The sequence below is a fragment of the Apiospora aurea genome, assembly GCF_038362705.1.
Source record: "Apiospora aurea strain CBS 24483 chromosome Unknown utg000006l_segment0_segment0, whole genome shotgun sequence".
Classification (NCBI taxonomy): domain Eukaryota; kingdom Fungi; phylum Ascomycota; class Sordariomycetes; order Amphisphaeriales; family Apiosporaceae; genus Apiospora; species Apiospora aurea.
Window position 1 is genome coordinate 2,982,394 of NW_027117393.1, and position 19,779 is coordinate 3,002,172.

General features: G+C 55.2%; 7 protein-coding genes across 7 annotated transcripts; 4 read left to right on the forward strand and 3 right to left on the reverse strand.

Moving 5' to 3' along the window:
• Positions 1-3,941: 3,941 nt before the first annotated feature.
• On the forward strand, positions 3,942-4,827 carry PG986_009489 (ARP2/3 complex protein; the record flags this gene model as incomplete). Its single annotated transcript, XM_066845711.1, has 3 exons — positions 3,942-4,196; positions 4,363-4,490; positions 4,587-4,827. 3 exons carry the CDS (start codon positions 3,942-3,944, stop codon positions 4,825-4,827), a joined length of 624 nt encoding a protein of 207 aa, XP_066698109.1.
• Positions 4,828-5,600: 773 nt separating this feature from the next.
• On the reverse strand, positions 5,601-7,361 carry PG986_009490 (uncharacterized protein; the record flags this gene model as incomplete). Its single annotated transcript, XM_066845712.1, has 1 exon — positions 5,601-7,361. The coding sequence occupies one exon, from the start codon at positions 7,359-7,361 to the stop codon at positions 5,601-5,603; it is 1,761 nt and encodes a 586-aa protein (XP_066698110.1).
• A 616-nt stretch (positions 7,362-7,977) lies between these two features.
• Positions 7,978-9,035, reverse strand: PG986_009491 (uncharacterized protein; the record flags this gene model as incomplete). Its single annotated transcript, XM_066845713.1, has 3 exons — positions 7,978-8,119; positions 8,259-8,670; positions 8,924-9,035. 3 exons carry the CDS (start codon positions 9,033-9,035, stop codon positions 7,978-7,980), a joined length of 666 nt encoding a protein of 221 aa, XP_066698111.1.
• An 812-nt stretch (positions 9,036-9,847) lies between these two features.
• PG986_009492 (uncharacterized protein) lies at positions 9,848-13,174 on the reverse strand (the record flags this gene model as incomplete). The annotated part of the gene is made up of 7 exons (XM_066845714.1): positions 9,848-10,012; positions 10,088-12,031; positions 12,090-12,423; positions 12,479-12,768; positions 12,825-12,868; positions 12,947-12,960; positions 13,023-13,174. 7 exons carry the CDS (start codon positions 13,172-13,174, stop codon positions 9,848-9,850), a joined length of 2,943 nt encoding a protein of 980 aa, XP_066698112.1.
• A 1,147-nt stretch (positions 13,175-14,321) lies between these two features.
• On the forward strand, positions 14,322-15,388 carry PG986_009493 (uncharacterized protein; the record flags this gene model as incomplete). Its single annotated transcript, XM_066845715.1, is given in 2 exon segments — positions 14,322-14,369; positions 14,384-15,388. 2 exon segments carry the CDS (start codon positions 14,322-14,324, stop codon positions 15,386-15,388), a joined length of 1,053 nt encoding a protein of 350 aa, XP_066698113.1.
• Positions 15,389-16,245: 857 nt separating this feature from the next.
• Positions 16,246-17,940, forward strand: PG986_009494 (MFS-type transporter; the record flags this gene model as incomplete). The annotated part of the gene is made up of 3 exons (XM_066845716.1): positions 16,246-16,569; positions 16,686-17,345; positions 17,431-17,940. 3 exons carry the CDS (start codon positions 16,246-16,248, stop codon positions 17,938-17,940), a joined length of 1,494 nt encoding a protein of 497 aa, XP_066698114.1.
• Positions 17,941-19,133: 1,193 nt separating this feature from the next.
• On the forward strand, positions 19,134-19,767 carry PG986_009495 (uncharacterized protein; the record flags this gene model as incomplete). Its single annotated transcript, XM_066845717.1, has 2 exons — positions 19,134-19,209; positions 19,373-19,767. 2 exons carry the CDS (start codon positions 19,134-19,136, stop codon positions 19,765-19,767), a joined length of 471 nt encoding a protein of 156 aa, XP_066698115.1.
• Positions 19,768-19,779: the final 12 nt, after the last annotated feature.

A 19,779-nucleotide genomic window follows, 5' to 3' on the forward strand; every position in this document is an offset into this window, starting at 1 on the left:
TGTGTGACGGTGTAACAGTACATGTGCCTTCAGCGATGCCGTTACGGAGATATCGCTGCCGGTGCTGGTATGTGTGGGCTGGATGTATTAGGCCAGGACCCCTATTGTCTCTCTTTTCTGCTGCTTCTGCCGGGGTGACGTGGTGACGTGGTGACCAGAAGACGAGGGTCGCAAGAAGCCTCTCTCCACCTGCAGGGCAACTTACAAGGGACTGATGTACCGGACGTACTGCGTGCAGTCTAGCGAGCAGCAGTAGCGAGCCCAACGGGAATGGGTTTGTTTTCCCTCCAATCCATCGTATCCGTTCCAGCCTAGCGAGGAAGCCTTCTGGAAGGCTTCCCAGAAGGCTTCCCAGAAGGCTTCCGCCCTTCCTTCCTTCCTTCCTTCCGCCCACTTCTAATTCTAGGTAGCCTCTAGCTAGCTTCGGAGGGAGGCTCCACTGCACCTTTCCCCCAGCCACGTTGCATTGATAGCTTGGTACTGCTTCTACAGTACCTACTAGTAACCGTCCTGCATGACCCCCACTGGTTAAGCATTGATCTCAGAGAACAAAACCCATTGTTTACTCGACCGAAGTACACCGACCTCCTTGCAGTCAATCCATGCTCAGCCGAGGTGTAGGAGGTGGCCTCTGTTCGACTGTCTGTGTGGTGGTATTCGACTTGCGTCTGAGCCATGCCAATCCATCCATCTGCGTCCATGCAATCCGGCATTGGTGCACGATTCCGCCGATCTGGGCTTTTCTTCTTCTTCTTCGCAGATCAGAAGAGAACGACGCGAAAGCACGTGTGCAAAGAAAGCCGAAAAGAGGACGTTACATCAAATGCAAAGCAGCCTGACACTGACACTGACATCTGCATGTACATACCTGCTGTCCGCTTTCTAGCGTCCGCCAGTAGCAACGCGGTACATGTAGCAACGCAGCAGGGGGAGAAGAAGTGACAATCGAATATCTGGCCCTCCGACGACTGTATGTACCTCGTGGCGCCGTCACCGGGGAATCGTCCCGAGCCCTAGCACCTGAAACCAACTCTTACATGTACCAGTATTCCGACATTACCGTCCTGCTATTGACATCTCGCTAATCAGATAGGAAAATTTTTCCCTTTCCCTTGGGTCGCCTATAGCAAACACTCTGGGCCACGCCCGGGGCATCGGACCCTAGCTGCCTAGTGAGTAGCCCCGGGCGTTAGAAGGCAAAAAAAGTTTTCCATCCTGAACCAAAGGACGACGGTGGAAGGGATGATCTGCGGCTATGCAGGCTGATGGACTGATATTGACTGATATTGGGATGAACGGTGATGGGTTTGGCCGAGCTACCTGCTAGGATCTTCCTGGAAGTGACACGTTTCGGGATGCGGACTCGTTCCCCGTCGCAGCCCGTCTGGACGGCCTCGCCTCCACGGCTCAATGCCGTCCCTCTGCCTGCCAAACTTCGGGTGGTCGAAAAGGCTGGCTGGCTGCCTTACCCACCCGTTTCTTACGACGTGAGCACGATTGTGAAATCACAACCCCATGCCCACGCACCACACAGACGGGACTGCTCCCCAAACGGGCCCTGGGAAAGCCCACATGTCTTTGTTTTCGACCCCTGGGCGCCATAATAAAACCAGCATCAGCCTTGTTTGAGAAGCTGCTCACTAACGACACATTGATGCTACCAGAAGGTGTGGGTAAGGTGGACCATGGCGATTCTCGGTGAACCGCGATTTCTCACCTTGAGCCAGAACCGTGGCCCCCCTGCACGGAGAGGCCATATTCGGACTGATTGGAAGCATTATTGCCAATCCCCGTCGACCTGGGCAATGGATCAGATTGCCAGATGGGTGACCGCCAATGCCGCCCAATGTGACCCGGCACACCGGCGGTCAATCCGAACGAATCCAATAATTTTCCTTGGACCCGGGGGCCTCGGGGCTCAATTCGCTTCCACCGCAGCGGGATGTTGAGCCTGCATCCCGCCCCCTTTTGTTCCCACGGCCATTCCGCTCCAAGGTTTACAGGCTTACAGCTGTGGTTTGTAATTGGCGGTCTACTGTCACTGATACTGCCGGGTGATGTCACACAACGTATGTTCTGGTATGGTATTGTGTTCTACACTTGCTATTTTCGATTGGATTGTCTCGCCAAAACTCCTCTGTGCGATGCAAAACCTGTTTGCCTCCTGCAGACGAATGGCCTTTTCCACGTGGCTTATGCAAGGGCTGAGGAGACACTATTACCGCTCAGTCCAATGAGAAAAGCCGTCTGTCGCTTTGGAGTTTTGTCTATTTGCCCGACCTTCCGTCATACAGACGGTACCGGCAATCGCACATGCACATACGACGAGCTGTGATCATAGGGCTTCCCTTGGACCGTTCAGCTTCAAGGGATCGGGAGAGTACAAGGCCTGGCTGAGAAGGCGGAAGCTGGTAATACGAATTGGGGCATTCTACAACGAATTGCAGTGCTGCAACCACCATTGTATGACATTGCATGTCATTCAGCTTCCGATCCAACAGGACGTCTGCCCACACCCCTACTTACTTAGCTACTCCTTAGTAGGCGTAACTGCTATCGGATGCGCACATCTTGCAAGCTACCACTGGCTTGCCAACATCACTTTTTACCATGTCAGAACATCACCAAGGTCGTATGAAGGTTTTTTTTTTTTTTTTTTTTTTCCTTTTCCTTTAATCTTCTTCTTCTTCTTCTTCCCGCAGCTGAGTTTGTTGCGATGCTCCGGGTGTTCGGTTATTGCTGCCTAACCTCAACAAACTGGACCCTGATGAAGCAAGAATCGTTCGTTAGCTGATGGATAACTACGTGTCGTGCAGCTTGTTCATGTAGGAAGATGGATTTCGACGTTATATACGAACCACAGAAGCCCAACCAGCAAATGCCTGCCTGCCTGAACTAATGTAGCCCACGTGCCCCTGGCATGTGTGAATTATTCTCCATGTTTTTTTTTTTTCCCATAAAAATTTTATCAAAGAAAGACTGGCGCCCGCGGCGGGTTCGTTGTTTGTCCAAGACTCGGCGCGCATGCACTTGGAGCAGCAGATGTAGCGGTACAAACGCGCTGTCGAGACTATCCATCTGCCTAATGCAATGCAAGCAGCGCGCACATATGACTCACATTGTATCATCCTTTTGATTTTGGACTTTGGAAAGAGCGCAAGGGAGCCAATAGGTACGTGAAGGCGGTCGGTGTAAGTGCAGGTCTGCGACGAGACGAGGCAGACTGCTGCAAAAGGCCTGCAAAAGGCCTGCTCAGCCCCTCATCCAGCTCCCTGTCAAGCGCCCAATGAAGTGGGCAAGCCTGATGTGGCAGCTCTGATTTGGCCGTGGCCGTGGCTTGCCGACAGCTTTTCAGCAGCCTCGCCCCGCACTCGACCAGGCTTGACTGCACTCGACTGGGGAAAAAGGAGCTGCTCTCTGCAGTAGTGAGTAGCACGAGCAAGCACGAACAGGCTCTCGCTGCTGGTGCCGGCCAGCAATCAATCAATCAATCAATCGAAGCCAGCCAACATTCATTCGACCGACTCCGACCTCCTCCTCCATCACCGCCCGCCCCACTAACCCTCACCTCGAAAGACCAGAGACGCCTACCGCGGCAACAACCTCACCATTGATCCCATCCCATACCTACAGTACGTCTACGTACTTTGCGCTCGACCAGCAGCTGCAGCATTAGACACGCACCCCCCCCGCCGCCGCGCTCTATCGGCTGCACACACCTCACGATAACGTGTCACCTGATTCGTTGCCCCCTCACAACCGGCCGAACAACGCATACGTAGCTTGCGTAGTAGGAAGGCAGCAAAGCAGCAGCCAAAGCAGCCAAAGCAGCCAAAGCAGCAAGCAGCAAGGAAGCGACCAAGCGAGCAAGCACGACAAACCCACTCTCACACAATCCGACCGTCGTCGTCCCGTCGTCTCCCTCCTCAACAACATACGCCATGTCGATCATACAGCAGCACACCTCGGCGTCCCTGAGCGATGCGTGGCGCACCATCAACATCGACGCCCTGGACCCGGACTCCTCGCAGAACTTCGACACCACCACGCTCCACCCGCCGCTCCCCGAGATCAACGAGGCCGACGTCCGCCAGCTCAACGCCCAAGTCCGCCAGCTGCTGCGTGGCGGTGACGCCGAGGGCGCCCTACGAGGCTGTCTGGAGACGCCTGTCTACAATGGCTCCGAAAGTGCCAAGGTATGATGACGATGCTTCCTGCTATTGGCCCTTCCATGTTGTCCGGGACAACCAACCCCTATGGTCCTATCTGCTACGCCTACCGGTGGTAGGGGGGAGGAAGGATATAGGGGATGTGTAGAACCAAAAGATAGCTGGCTGACCATGATCTTGCACAACACTATAGGAGGCGCACCTACAGACCGTCACTGAGGTCCTCCAGTCGATAAAGGCGAGCGACATGTCGCCGATGCTGGAGCGCATCCACCAGTCCCCAGGAGGCAGTGAGCTCCTGGATGTCCTGATTAAATACCTGTACGTGGCCAGAATCGCTTTTAAACGGGGGACCATCCTCTTGTTTCTCTTGTTCAGAGGGAACCTATGACTTACTGACGAACTATCAAACTACAGGTACAAGGGCATGGCAGCCTCTGCCGGAGCCAGCGGTGCTCCTCGGGCGGCCGGAAGCCGGACCCCGAGCACCCTGACGCCTCAGCAGACGGGCTTCAGCCAGGTCGGTTCGCGGCCCGGCTCTACCAACGAGTCCACAGGTGCCGCCATGAGCGTGATCCTCAGCTGGCACGAGAAGGTCATCGACATCGCGGGCTTGGGCAGCATAGGCCGATGCATGACCGACTGGCGCAAGGTTTGAGCATAGACAGCACGTATTTTAGACTGGATGACAGAACCTTAACGAATTAAATGTTACATGATATATTCTGGTGCCGGGTACGCCTCTCAGGGATGACTTACCAAGATGGGTGAGACTGTGTTTGAAATGCAATTCGGATCGTAATCGTGGTGCCGGCTATCTGCTATCCTGTAGGATAACGTCTTCAGTCATTTGCATATCCAGGGGGTGCGTTACATTAGCCCCTCATGTAGAGAAATTGACTTTATCTCACTTCTATGTTATCACCAGTGATTGTGTCGTTTTATTTTAGCCAAACTGCTCACGATGGTAGCTATATTGTTGCGTTGGTCAGCAACTCGTACTATTTAGTAAACTACGTCTCGGCGGAAACAGGGTTTACGGTCATGATATCATATTGTCGGGTAATAATCACCTGGGCTAGTAGTCGATGTAATAACATGAGAGGAACGCGTTGAGAAATCGTTGACATACTCTGTCCGAGATTCAAAATAAATGATAACCATATATAGTAACAAGTTTGCTCGTCTCCCCCTATCCGACGAACTGTCTTGATTGAGATGCTGAGAGCCCGTCCTCAAGTTACCTCGTCTTCCACTACAGAAATATCTTACTCCCACTAGTTCTGATTGTGATGATACATCTAGTACTTCATTGTCTCTCCATTTCCCGGCCTTAATTGGGTACAACTTGCTTCCACATCGCGTCTGTTCGCCATCAATACAGAAGTGGCACTTTAGACTCCAAGCTGTTTGGTTCAGGCAGTGCAGATCTCACGCGCACCGGAAGCTTTCCGCCTTTGTAACATCCCCCTTCCCATCGTACCTAGCACGCTTCGGGTACTTGCACAGCACCCGCTGCCTGCTTCTAGCGGAACTAGCACCAACGTCGTCATGATCGTCGTCACCCAGAGGAGGGGAATTCGCCACCATCGTCCGAGCCGCAGCCGTGGCCGGCAGGACCTCAGGCGCCTTCCCCTCCTCGACCCACGCCCTCAGGGCCCCGACGAGCCCCTCCGGCCGGAACCCGACCCCGCCGGCGGCGCCGCCGCAGTGGCCGACGCCGGGCGCCTCGAAGAGCCGCAGGTAGTCGTCGACGTTGTTGGCAGGGTCCCGGGCCACGACGGACTCGTAGTACGTCCGCGTCTGCGCGTAGGGGATCGCCTCGTCGGCGAGGCCGTGCCACAGGAGCATCTTGGCCCCCGACGCCCGCAGCTCCGATAGGTCCGCGTCGCCCGTGCCGATGACGGATTCGTACCACTGTCGCGACGTGCGCAGGGCCCGCTTCAGGCCCGCGATCGTGAGGGTCGTCTCGTCGATGGGCTGGTGCGTCCGGTGGATGAAGTACTGTAGCCATTGCATCGAGGGCGCCAAAGCCGCCGACTTGCACTTGGGCGTGTTGGACTTGAAGTCGCACGTGGTGCGGAGGTAGTTGAAGGGCCCCTCCATGGCGGCTTGGTGGCCCAGCCCCGGCCAGATGAGCGTGCGCTCTCCTCCTTTCCCGTCGGTCTCGTCATACCAGCCCTCCCAGACGGCCTGGACTACCTGCGCGCCCTTTTCGGTGAGTTTCAGCTTTCTGCCGCCCGCACCCTCGTCCTCGCAGACGAATTCCTCGCCGGCCAGCTTCCGCGGATCGAAGCTCGCCGCGCACAGCTCCGTCTCCGAGATGACCCCGTCCTCGACGCCGTCCAAACCGTCGCAGTGAAGCAGGGCGCGGCGCGAGAACTCGTTGAGCTCGCACGCGGGCGGCACGTAGCCGAGCTCCGCCATGACGGCGTGCGGGTACAGGGCCGCGACGGTGAAGCGGTCCCAGTAGATCGCCGGGGCGCCCGCGAGGTACCCGTCGTACAGCTCGGGCCAGCGCTGCGCCAGCATGGCGGCCTGGCGCCCGCCCGTCGCGCAGCCCGCGTAGTAGGCCTTGTCAGGCCGCTTGCCGTAGAAGCTCGCCGCGACGTGCTTGCCGACGACGGCGGCGTCGCGCAGGGCGACGCTCGCAAAGTTTTGCAGCGCGTACAGGTCCACGTTGCCCTCGCCCGCGAGCGCCCACGTCGCCGGGTCCCCAGAGTTCTGCGTCGTGTGGCCCCCGTCCGTGCTGACGACGGCGTAGCCCTCGGACACGGCGGCGGCGTGGCTCCAGATCCAGTGGCCCGTCTGGAAGAAGCCGCCGCCGCCGCCGCCGCCGCCGATGCTCAGCATGACGTTGTTCCACGGGACGCCGCCGCCGTCGCCCTTTGGCGGCGGTAGGGGCAGCCAGACGTAGGTGTGGATGCGGTCGTGCTGGCCCGGGTGCGTGTGCGCCACCGTGACGTTGCAGAAGGCCTGCGGCGGCGTGCCGGCGGTGTGGTCCTTGTTGAAGGCGGTGTCGAAGCCCGGGGGTGTCGGCATGCTGTAGTTGGCTACGACGTGGGCCTCGACAGCGAGCAACTCGGCGCCCGTTAGGGTCGGGAAGGTGAAGGACGCGGGCTCGCACGTGGCGAGTCGGGAAAGGCCGCCGCCGCCAAACCCGAAGCCGAGACTGCGGGCTAGGAAGTCCATGATCAATGAAGATATGGCCAGCCCCCAATTATTTGAATATGGAGGTAAGAGTAGCCAGGGATTGTTAGAGGGTTCCTGATGAGAGTGGGATGGGAAAGAAGGCCATGTCGACTGTTGGGAGGAAATGGGACCTGTATTTATGTCTCGGATGCGTCGAACATGTGGATAACCAATGCATCGTGAACTCCACCCCCCATCCTTGCAGTCGTATCTGCATTCCCATCTTGAGTAAGTGCGTGTGTACTTGGCGGTGAGACACCAACCCGTGCTGGAGCTGCATCACACTTACAATCACCTGAATATATAAAGTCCAGTTTGCATGTAGATTCGGTTAGGAATCGGATGGTGGTTTGGTTTGCATCAGTTGATTCTATGTACATAAACTGGGGACCCAGCTTCAGGCGTCCGAAACGTATACAGAAGAAGCTTCCGGTGTTGGGTCGATGCCACGATCCCAGAATAATCATTACAAAAGATAATTCTTCCGGTCCCGCCAGTGCAACTTGGGCGTTTCGTACAGAGACCAAATCTCGAGCCTTTCCCTTTCCTCTTCTTTCTGCCTTTCCCTCTTCTCCCACAAGTTTGGCTACATGATCTTCTGATGTTTGGGCTTCTCTCACTTGGCGGCCCCGGCGCTGGTATCGCGTGTCGTAGCCGTCTGGTTCTGGACAAAGACTAATAGTCTGGCCATCTCCTCTAGGTTCAGCCGTTGGCTTTCGATGATGCCCTCTTGGGAATTTAGTAGCCCCCTGTTGAATCTGGACGAGCTTCAAGGCATAGTCCAGAGAGTCCTGTAGCTTGCGGCTCCTCTCCCATAGCTCACCGGTGACGGCGGCGCACAGATGTAGCGTTTCCAAGTCTGTTGCTGGCTTGTGTTGTCGGAGAAAGGTGACATACGATGATGGTATAGCATCCTCGACGCTTCGTCTGACGTGGACCCAGAGACCCAAAAGGCTGAGTCTCATCGTGATGAAGGGGTTGGCGGCAGACTGTCCACCCGCGGAGGAGACGGCAGGGTCGGAACCGGGCACCTCGCTTGCAGCGACCATGCCGGACACGGGGGTGTGCACCCAATTGCACAGCGTCAGGATCTTGGGCCGCTGGGGATCGGGGCAATACATGTTACCGGTCATGGCCGCCGTGGCAGAAGGCTCTATAGTCGTGGAAGCCTCGGGCGGCGTTATCACGGTAGGTGGTGCCGTGGTGGTCTCGGACGGCGGCAACACGAACACAGTCGTAGTCGAGTATACCGTCTTCCGCTTCTGCAGCGAGCCATCGCTGGTGTCGAGAGCTACAGTGGTGGATTGATCTGTAATGTGAATAATGTCAGCATCGATCCTTAAGGTCAGGGAAACGATGTGGACGATGGAATCCATCATATACCAAGGATATCAGCTGGGATCAAGCTTTCTTCGGCTTCAGCGTTGTCCACGGGATCTGCGGCTTGGCCATCCATTTCCATGACGATGTAACTGAATCCGACTGTGCATGCGTAATAATGGTCAGCTTGATGCACTGCCTATAGGTCGGTAGATATCATGGCCTGGGGAGGGAAAACATACATATCACGATCACCGTGGCAATGCCGCAGATGACGAGCAATCCGACCCAGGCCACCTTGTGGCGGCCCCGTTTAACCTTGTCCTCGACTGCTTGGTACTTGTCCCGTAGCATGTTGGCGTGGTTCCCCCCTCTGGCGTTGTCCGTGCGTACAAACAGCAGCTGTATGTATGGGTGGGTGGGCGAAGGAGGAACTGGAATCTGTACTCGATTCGAGAGGTGCGAGAGCAAAGCAGATGGAATACCAACTCCCAAATCCAGTGGAGTCGCTGATGTTTGTGACAAATATTTGACAGTGGTACAGGCGAGGCGACTACCCGACAGCAATGTGCGGTCAAGGGCCACTGGGATAATTGATCATACGAGTCAAGCTGCAAGATTGTGGTAGCATTCATTGACCAGTTGGTGTAGCAAACTCCAATGTTGCGAAAGACAATCGCATAGATCAGGTCGATTCTATCAGGTCCCACCTTCGGTGTTGTTGTGGTTGTTACTTAGGTGGGAAGGGGGACACCAATCCAGAACATACTTGAGAAGTGGTCATTGTTGGAACAATAAACACCGCCCCTTCACATGGACCTGGCCTGACTCAACTCGATCGTCTCCAGTTCAGACTCACCCATACAAATTCGGTACCCAGGCATCACATCACGTATCGCAAACCATCACCACACCACCATTAGGAAAACACGGGATCCAGGGATGTGGCCCGTTGCCGTCAACAAGACGAACTGGACTGTTCGAACAATCTGTCTGCATCAACTTCAAACACTTATGTACCCTACCCTACCCTACCCTAACCTCAGAACGCCAGTCGCTGTGGCTGTGGGAAAGCAGTAAGAAGCCGGGGCCGGATCTCTCCTATTAGTAAAACATGGCTTTTGTCCATCCATCTTTGTTCAGCCCCCCATATGTTCAAGAGTATCCTACGTGACCATGACGTTGCTAAACATGTCCGAGATATCCTGCTTGGTCGGCCCTTCGTGGAGCTCCGGTACTATCGACACTCCCGCGGCCAGCCTCTCCTCCATCATCTTCAGCATTACCGGAGGCACGCTCTCGTCAGTGGCGCGAATGGTCAGTCGAATCATCTAGTTGGTAAATGTCAGCTTAGTCTGGGAGCCCACGTAACCGACCATGGGAGAGGAAGCGTCATGTCATCTTACCTGTGATGTATAGTTGGGTTCCAGTCTCAACAGACAACCAAACTTGCCGCCTTCAGATGTGTGCAAAACACTGGCACCCACCAGGTTCTTGTTGTTTGGGTCAACTCCGTCCAGCACACCCCATCGGAAGCCTTGTACTGTCTTCCGGATGAAGCTCTCGTTGATTTCCCTCTCGTCCTTGTTTCCGGACAAGCCAAAGATCTGCTGGGCCTCTCGCGGTGCGCCTCCTATCTGCTTCCACCTCCTGAAGAAGTCATCTGCGGCAAGTTCCGCCGGGTCCATGAACTTGTGGGCAGTGAGCGGCAGCTTCAGCGTCAAGGCTTGAAGGGCGCCCGCAAGATAACTGATTCGAATAGTCGGTGCTTTTTCGAACACCCGTTTGCATTCAAACATGATGACTTGTCGCGTCTGGCCCCCATGGCTAATGCTGCTGTCGGGCATTGCCTTGATATCCCACGTGAGGTTGGCCTTCTCGCTTTCGTGAAGATCCAGAGTGGTTGTGAAGCCGCTGACGGTAGCTGGCGTCTTATTAGTGAAATAGAGAATGATGCAAGCCATCTGTCCTCTGTATTCTGATCGGACACCGACTTGTATTTGCCCGTCTTCGAACAAGATACCGTCAGCTCGAAGCAATAGCTTATAGAATCCTTGCTCCCAGCCCGGTGACAAATGCGCAGCACTGGCCAGGTTGGGCACCTTGAGCAGTTTCTGCTCGTTAGGACCAGCGTTCATATCCAATCCCACAAGATCGTCACTGGCATGTCCATTGGCGCCACCATTGGCCGAACCGTTCATGGGTCCGTTGGTGCTAAATGTCCTCTTCAGTCCAGAGTTCTTGGCCATGTTGAGTTCTGCCGAGTCCGCATTCGCCGACTTGCCTCCGACAACCCATGTACGCTTATCACTAGTGTTGACATGCTTCTGGTGCAGCCGGGACAGCAATGCGGACTGTCGTTCGGGGAAAGGGGGCATTTCGTCGCAGACCGTTCGCAGCAGGTCGTCTGTGGGCATGCTAGCAAGCGACAAGTATTCGCAAGCTCTTTGCTGAAGCTCCGAGTCCAGTGTATGGCTATAGACGTCAAACACGTGGACAAGTTGCGGTTTGATCTCAGGGAAGAGATTCACGAATTTGACGAAAGACGAAAGGATCATGGCTCGTGTACTGGAGGAGCAAGCCGGCAGTTTGGTCTGCAAGGCCAGGAATTGCTCGACAGGGCTGCACCCCGGTTCTTCCGCAATCAAATGGCCAAACTCTCCGAGGATGTATGCCCCTATTTTGACCAACGTCTCGTGACAATGGTCCTGCTTGACGTGCTGAAGGGTGTTTTGAGCTGCGTAGACCTGGAGTTCTTCGTTGTTTGTCACAATCTGGATGACTCGTTGCCAGACCTCATCGCTCAGGTGATCGCCAGCCACGGCGACTAAGCGTAAGGACACATTGATGTACCATTGGATGTCCGTGGCGTATTTTTCTGTGAGGATGGCAATCTTCAGGGCCATCTCCTCACGGATGGCGAAGTCGGCATTTTGCAGGTAGTGCAAGAGTTCCGACACGATGGGCCCGGAGTTGGTAGAATCGCACATACTATATAGCAAGTCAAGACCTTTCCTGCGCACACTGATATCTCGGTCTTTTAGGGATCCAAGAATGACATCTTGGTGCTGCTTAATCGGCTCGAGATCTTCAGCGCGGGCTGCCAAATGAGTCATGGCTTCCAGGCCAAGGTACCGCACATTGGTCTCCCTAGAGGTAATGAAGCGGCCCAGGCGCGTCGAGATTTGCCTCATCAAAGCGTGCTCGGTGTCGAGATGAATGATGAGGTCGATGGCTTCGAAGAGAACGGCATTCTGCGCGTTGTTTTGCTGGACATTTTTGTTGGTCTCCATGGCCAAGTTCAAGATCTTCTGTAGAGATTCCCTTATCATACCGCGAACATGGCTGTCCTCTGCAAGAAGTCTGAGCTCAGTATTGGTAAAGTTGTCGGGGCAAGTAAAAGCTTACCGGAAGGGGGAAATATTGCAGCAGGCGCAGAAGTTTGATCTGTATCCAGGGGCAAGGTACTTTGTAGTACAGGTAGTCTGGCGAGACTTCACCGTCGATAAGTATCCGCTTCAGTCTCGACGCCGCCTTGACGTAAGCCCCCTTGTATTGTTCCAGGTTGTCTTGGGCAACGGTCATGACCAGAGAGGTGATTGAGAGAGCTACTCCAAGATCCTGGTCATCCATTAAGGAGATGATTCGCTCCGCCCACTGTGGTTGAATGATATCCGGGTGCTTGCGGTACAGGCGCAACAACGTCAACGCCGCCTTCTTCTTCACAAAAGCTTTCGATGTCCTTTTCGACACGTTAGTACACATGTGCAAGGCAAGCGCGGATATCCTCGACTTACGGCGAGATTAACAGTCTGTGGACCTCGGCACTCAAGGCCTCACCCATCTCCCTACCTCCGACATTGGCGATCGCATGTAGAGCCAGACAGTTGAACAGCTCGTTGTGGTCGAGCAGATCTTTTCTTATACTGTTGACTACCAAGTGCAACAGCTCATGCTTCTCGTGCAGGAAGAGGGTCATCGCAAGATAACCAATCTGCTTCTCCGAGTATTTGTTGGCCGAGATTAGGTTTACGGCTTCGAGGTGCCCGAAATCGACGTTCCAGCCGAGTATGTAAATATAAAGCAACTACATATCGATGGGTTAGCCAAGCAATAGTTGGGGGGCCGGAAGGGCAGACTTACCTTGCAGACGTATTTCTTCTTGTGGTAGCCGCTTAAGCTGCCATCTGCGAGACCTCGTTGTCAATACTCTTCATCTCCAGGCGCATGTACACGACCAAGTCAGGATTCGTGCAAAGACAAACCTTTGAACTTTTGCCTATATGACACAGCCAGTTAGTATTTTAGACCCTAGTCGCAGCATCTTGACACCCAACGCACCGAATGTTGGCCAACTCCTTGTTGATCCGTTTCTCTTCCAGTTCCCGAGCTCGCGCATTTCTCAGGTCGGCAATGAACTGGACGAGGCCGCGCATATTCGAGTTGCTGCTGCTCGATCGGCCGAGGAAGCCGGCAGCTGCTGAGGAAGCCATGATGTCGTCGCTAGGGTGCCCCTATATGCTGTGCTACCATGGGTTCTCTCGGTAGGTCGGTTCGTGTCGGGATGTCGTAATTAATGTACAGGGCGTAGGGTGGTTCGGAAAGCGCGCGCTCTTGCTTGCGGCTATCTTGCCAGGTGTCGATTATTCACAGAACATGGTCTCGCGATCAGACGTTGGTGTCGCTTGGGGGGTTCGCGGGTCGGCGGCTGAGGAGAGGTTGAGGTTGATGATAGACCGGGGGTCGAGGGGTCCCGTCGACTTTCGGGAGCAGCTAAGGTTAATGTTAACCACGACCAAGTGGGATGCGCTAAGGTCGCGGGCCTTGTTGGTATGGGTATATATTCCTAGGCGTGTTTTCGCGCAAGTGAATTGAAATGCAGGGCCCCTGGCTCCTCCGGCGCTGGGTGCTGTTCACGAAAAGATTGGAGCAATACAGAAGCCCAGCCAGCTAGGGATCGATGGGCTCTCGGTTGAATTGAAGGGGGTGGGTTGGATTTACGGATGGGTAGCGGTAGCAGTAGCAACAGCAGCACAGAACGCGGTAGGGTCAATTTAGAGTGGTTGTCCCTCCTTCACCCGTGTTGATCACCCACTCACTCGGCGTCCTGTCTGTCTGTCTGTCTGTCTGTCTGTCTGTCTGTCTGTCTGTCTGTCTGTGTCTGTCTGTCTTGCCAGTGCGCCACCAATGGCTTCGTTTATTATTTATTATTATTAATTGGCCTGGGGAATCATAAGCAGAGCAGCGTTCAGGCGGATTGCAAACGAAAAACCTCCAGAACACGACCTAAGGCGCCTTGCCCGGGTTGATCAGTGGTGGCGGCAAAAGTGCCTGTTCATTGGCCTGACAAATTATGACAGAAGGTAGCAGTAGGGGATGCACAGGTCTATTCGGGCTAATTGGTCCCCACCTGTCCATGCCCAGCACGTATCATCAAAGCTTGACTGGGTGCATCCCACTGGAAGGTCTAGAGGCTCAGCTTGTACGGTCGGCCTCGACGTCACGCCCCTCGAAACGCCCATCTAACCTACACCTTTGCACATTGCCGGCCTGTGAGCTCCCCCAAAGCTCCCGTCTTACGACTCCAGGCGCTCTATTTCACGCTAGAATGTGAATTGGTCCTCCAATTGATCCGGGACAATGCATTGGACAGTCTCGCGCCTCCAGCTCCTGCGGACAGCCAAGGGAGTAGGAGCTGCTAGCTGTTGGTCGTCTGGAGCTCGACGGTCATACGCCTTTACCACAGCCGGGCCCCCGTTCACGAAGTTTTCAACACGCGGACGAAATGGCTGCAGAAAGAACGCGCCGCCTCCCGTCTCGAGGAGAGTCGAACCGCCGATTACTTGAAAGATGAAGTCGCCATACGCCTTTGCGAGAGACTGCTGGACATCAAGCGCAGCTACCCGCGCGTACTCGACGTGGGCGCCAACTCGTGCAATGTTGCCCGCGCCCTGACAGCTCCAAACCCCGACTCAGACCCAAACATGCCCGAGTCAGATCCGTTGGTTACAAAGATCAAACATCTGACAGCTGCGGAGTCGTCGGAAACGATGCTCTACCGCGACGTCGAGGAACCCTTCAACCAACAGATCAATATGACCCGCGAGGTTTTGGCCAGCCAAGAGACACTGCCCTATGGGGCCAACACGTTTGATCTTGTTCTGAGCTCTCTGAGTCTGCACTGGATAAACGACCTGCCCGGCATGCTCTCACAGATCAACAATATACTTAAACCGGACTGCGCCTTCATGGGCGCCATGTTTGGAGGAGATACCCTGTTCGAGTTGCGGACTTCGTTGCAGCTGGCGGAGCAGGAGCGTAGGGGCGGAATATCGCCCCACGTCTCGCCACTTGCCGATACTCGCGATTGTGGCGGTCTGCTACAACGAGCGGGCTTCAAAATGGTCGGTGTAGATGTCGATGACATCATTGTCGACTATCCCGATTCCTTTGCCCTCATGCAGGACCTGCAGGCCATGGGCGAGAGCAACGCGGTCCTGGGCCGAGAGATGGGTGCGATCCAGCGGGACGTGCTCCTGGCTGCCGATGCCATCTATCGTGAACTTCACGGCAATGAAGACGGCACCGTGCCCGCAACGTTTCGAATGATCTATATGATCGGCTGGAAAGAATCAGAGGACCAAGCCCAGCCATTGCCCAGAGGTAGCGGCCAAATCAACCTCAAAGATGTATTGGAGAGCAAATAGAGAGCCAGCGAATATCACGTATCAACAGGTAGTTTCGTCCATGCGCACGGAAGGTGAACAAGGCTAATATATGGGGACGCAAGTGCACCTGTTACGAGCCAAGGCGTCTGGGAATTTTCTTCTTTTTTGGTCAGATGTTCCTCGTTCTACCATCGTCTCCCCTTGGCTGCGGCAACGGTCGACGTGAACGATATGCACCACCGGGGTTTTGTGGGGGTTTCGGTGCGTTCTAGCGCGGAAGTGCCGGGGAGGCGATGCAATCTCCGGGAAAAGATGCCATCTTTACTTTCCACCTCTCAGTACCGAGTGACGGGCACCCTTTTGGGGCTTTTTGGGCGCCACAGGGATAGCCGCGGTTGGGATGCCAAGCAGCAGAACTCGCAGTTTCCAGAGCCATTCAGACGTCGCATCATAAATGCCGATACGCTTATCTTACGCTACCAGGGTGGGTGGCTTACAGGCCTTACAGCCAAGGGCCCATCCACTTTTTCGCTTAAGGTCGTAGCCATCGAGCGTCGTCGGCACCACCTGCAGTACGTAAATTGGGGCCGACGACCGGCCAGCCGAATCGAAGCCTGTCGCTGTGTCAGGACGACACGGTCACTTGGGATGAGCTCGCCACGCTCGCGTTCTCCTTCTCGGTTTAATGCCACCCCGTGGCCCAACCCACCGCATTGTGGGCTGGCTTGGCCCAACCATGGGAAACGCGAGTGTAAAAAAGATGGAGTTTGAGGACCGAAGGAAAAGAAATCCACACCCCAGCGGCAGGCTATTATTTAGGAATGGCTCGCTCCGATCCATTCTAGTTCGGTGTGTCCTCTTTCTCACTATCTAGAATTCAAGCAGGCAGTGACAAGATGGGGATAATCAACGAGAAAGATGACGAACGTTCGCCGCCCAAAATCATCGAGACGGCGGCGCCCCACGGTCCGGGTGGGCCAGGCACGCCCATCCGCTCAGACGTGCCCGACGACACGGACGGCGAGTCTATACCACCGCTTCCCAGCCGAGACGACGGGGCCTTGAGGCCCTCGAGGACCGGGGAGCGAGGAAGTTACATACCACGAGCATCAGAGGATCTCCGTAGGGTCGCCTCCAATGCCCTCACCCAGGTTGCCACGCGCCTAACAACGCGGGACCTACCCGAGCCGCCGCCTCCACCAGACGGCGGCCGTAAGGCTGTAAGTCACCTAATCTACCCCATATGCACACGCGCGGGTGTGCCAAGAAAGGCGCCGAGATGGCGCCTAAGTCAGTGGGTTTCCTATGCGGGATTGCTAACGTGAGGTCCGTATAGTGGACACAAGTCGCCTGCGGTTGGCTCGTTATTTTTACGACCTGGGGCTACGTCAACTCCTTTGGCGCCTTCCAGACGCACTACACGCTGACCATGGACAAGACCCCCTCCCAGATCTCCTGGATCGGCTCTGTCCAGACGTTCCTGACGCTGATAATCGGCGCCTTCTCCGGCCGCTTGCTGGACGCCGGCCTGTTCCTACCCACCTTCCTGGTCGGCGCCGTGCTCCAGGTCCTCGGCATGTTCCTCATGAGCATTTCGACGAGCTACTGGAGCCTGATGCTGACCCAGGGCATCCTCACCGGCATTGGTGGCGGAATCTTCTTCACCCCGTCCCTGGCCCTGGTGGCCACCTATTTCAAGGACCGCCGTGCCCTTGCCGTGGGCCTGGCGACGACGGGTAATTCGGCCGGCGGCATAATCTACCCTCTCGTCGTACGCCAGCTTATTCCCACGCTGGGCTTTGGCTGGACTGCTAGGGTCTTGGCCTTTATTAATCTGGGCTGCCTAGCTGTCGTTTTTGCCTTCATGAGGCCGCGACTTCCGCCGCGGAAGTCGGGTCCTTTGGTTGATGTTAGTGCCTTCAAGGAGGTCGTTTATGTAGGCTTTGTTGCCGGCTTATTCTGTCTAATGTGGGCCAACTACTATGCCTTCTATTATGTACGTATTGCCCACCTAGGCATCCCTCCATTTGCCTTTTTCCCCCTCCGAGCCATTGATTATCTCGCTAACACGCCACAAAAAGATTGCTTCGTATGGCAACGAAGTTCTGGGTCTCGATTATTCCAAGGCCTCGATCCTCGTCATCATCCTTAATGGCGCCGGGATGCCGTTCCGCGTGATCCCGCCGCTGGTGGCCGACCGCATCGGCCCGATCAACGTGCTGATCCCGGTGGCCTTTTTCTGGACCATTGTGACGTGGTGCTGGTTCGCCGTGGGGAGCGTGACGCAGTACTACGTCTTCACCGTCTTCTACGGCATCTCGGCGGGCGCCTTCCAGTGCCTCATCCCCACCACCGTCGCCAGCATCACCGAGCGCCTCGACATGGTCGGCACCCGCCTCGGCATGGCCTTCGCCGTGGTCTCGTTCGCGTCGCTCACGGGCCCGCCCATCGGCGGCGCCCTCCAAGGCGCCATGGGCGGCAGCTACACGGGGGCTCACGCCTGGGCCGCCGCCGTCACGACGCTGTCCATGGTCATGTTTGGCTTCGCCCGGTTCCATCTGTCGGGCTGGCAGGTTGCGAAGAAGTGTTAATGTTTGTTTTTGTCCTTATTGAGCGTGTATGTGTCATGATGTGCAGCTGAATAATGATCTATGGGATATAGACGGAAATTGTGTTAGCTTTGGCGGATTCCCTCAATTACGAACGATACGAGCCTAAACCTATTAGTATTTAAGAAACAAATATATACGACTGTTTTATAAATGGATATAAATGAAAATGTATTTTACCTCCTCATCAAATTGAATAAGCCCAATTTGTGATCTCCAGACCTCATGTTAGGCATTGGGAGGAGGTTGGCGAGTAAGCACCCACATACACAAGTATGCATGTACTTGTATTGCACTGGTTTGGCAGGTGAGGAGCCCCTGGAATTCCAAGGTGTGTGTGCGGGCTAGAATAGAAACATGGCCCACGATACGGTTCTGTGTAAGCTGACGCCCCAATAAATGCCCGAGTTGAGCCACTATGCACCGCGTTGCTCAGGAATCGGACTACTACTTACAAGTACTACTGCTACTAGTACTTGCGATCAGACTCCACGGTTTACCAGGCCCAATAATCCCCATGATGTCGCTGTATCGAAGAACGACCATATCTATATGTCTTTGAGAGGATATAACAATAACTGTGACTCGGCAATTGCTTGGCCGCCGTTGTCATCCCATCGAGGGGTGGCTTCTGATAAGCGCTGACACATACCACGGAAAAGCTGATCCTGTTACAGCCCTCATTTACTGACAAAATGTGTCACATGGTCCCCCAAATTAGGAATAAGAAGAAATGCCGACTTGAACCCTGTTGGTCTTTTTCCCCTTCTCATTCGGCATGCTGGCAAAGGTATTGCTGCTCGGCTGCGGCACGCATTGGTGCTGTCCACCCGAGACATGCCAACCCAATCCGGTTACACGAAACGTGCAGCAGCAAGCTCTGGTAGACCGTACGACAGTGCCGCCTGCCTGCTACTCCTCACGAACCCCTTGCGGCCTGCTGCTTGCAGCTGCCTAAGGATTAAATAAAATGGTAAATGCCCCCTTTCTCCCTTCCTCCCACTTGTGTTCACAATAGAAACAGACCCATGACTTCGTTTCACCTGGAAAACGCTAGAAACAGACGCCTATTTCTGTTGTATCGCGAGTCGGGCTAAGGATAACGACAGAAACCTATACGTTTCCCCAGGATCATGCGCGATGGGGGAACTAATCAACAAAGGCCTCAGGGCCCAATGCCCATCATAGTCTGTTGCAAGACGGAACAAGTCGGCGCCGGGGTGATTCAGAGTCTCAAGCCAGAGTACGACGGTGCGTTTTCTTGTGTTATCATCATGCGTCTACGAAAGAAAGAGGCGAGAGTCGTACCGTGGAAGAACCATACGAGAAAAGGGAGCCACATACATACACATACACATACACCCTTACATGAGAATTGAGACCAACCGTTGCCCCCCATTTGCCCCCTATACAGTAGTACACTTCATCATCGACGCCGAAAACGCGAGCCGCGAGATCGCCAGCGTCCTGCGCGGCCAAGCGCCTCCCACGCCGAGCAGCCGCCTGGGCAGCCGAAGATACGGCACGAGCGAAGCGCTGCGGCCGAGGGCGGTCGTGTTCGGCGGCGCCTGCGACGACGGGCTCATCGAGACTATAGGCGAGGAGGTCTTGCTGGGTAGCAGGATCGGCGGTTGCAAACCGACCACAGTAACGAAGGTACCGCTCCTCAAGGCGAATCAGGCGGCCGCGATGCCGCCGCTGGGCCCGGAGTACGGGAGGAAGATCGTGCAGCGAGTCAAGGCGTGCCTGCGGAGACTGGAGGAGGAAGGAAAGTTTGACGGGACGCATGGAGGGGTTTATCTATACTGAGAGAGATGGCGG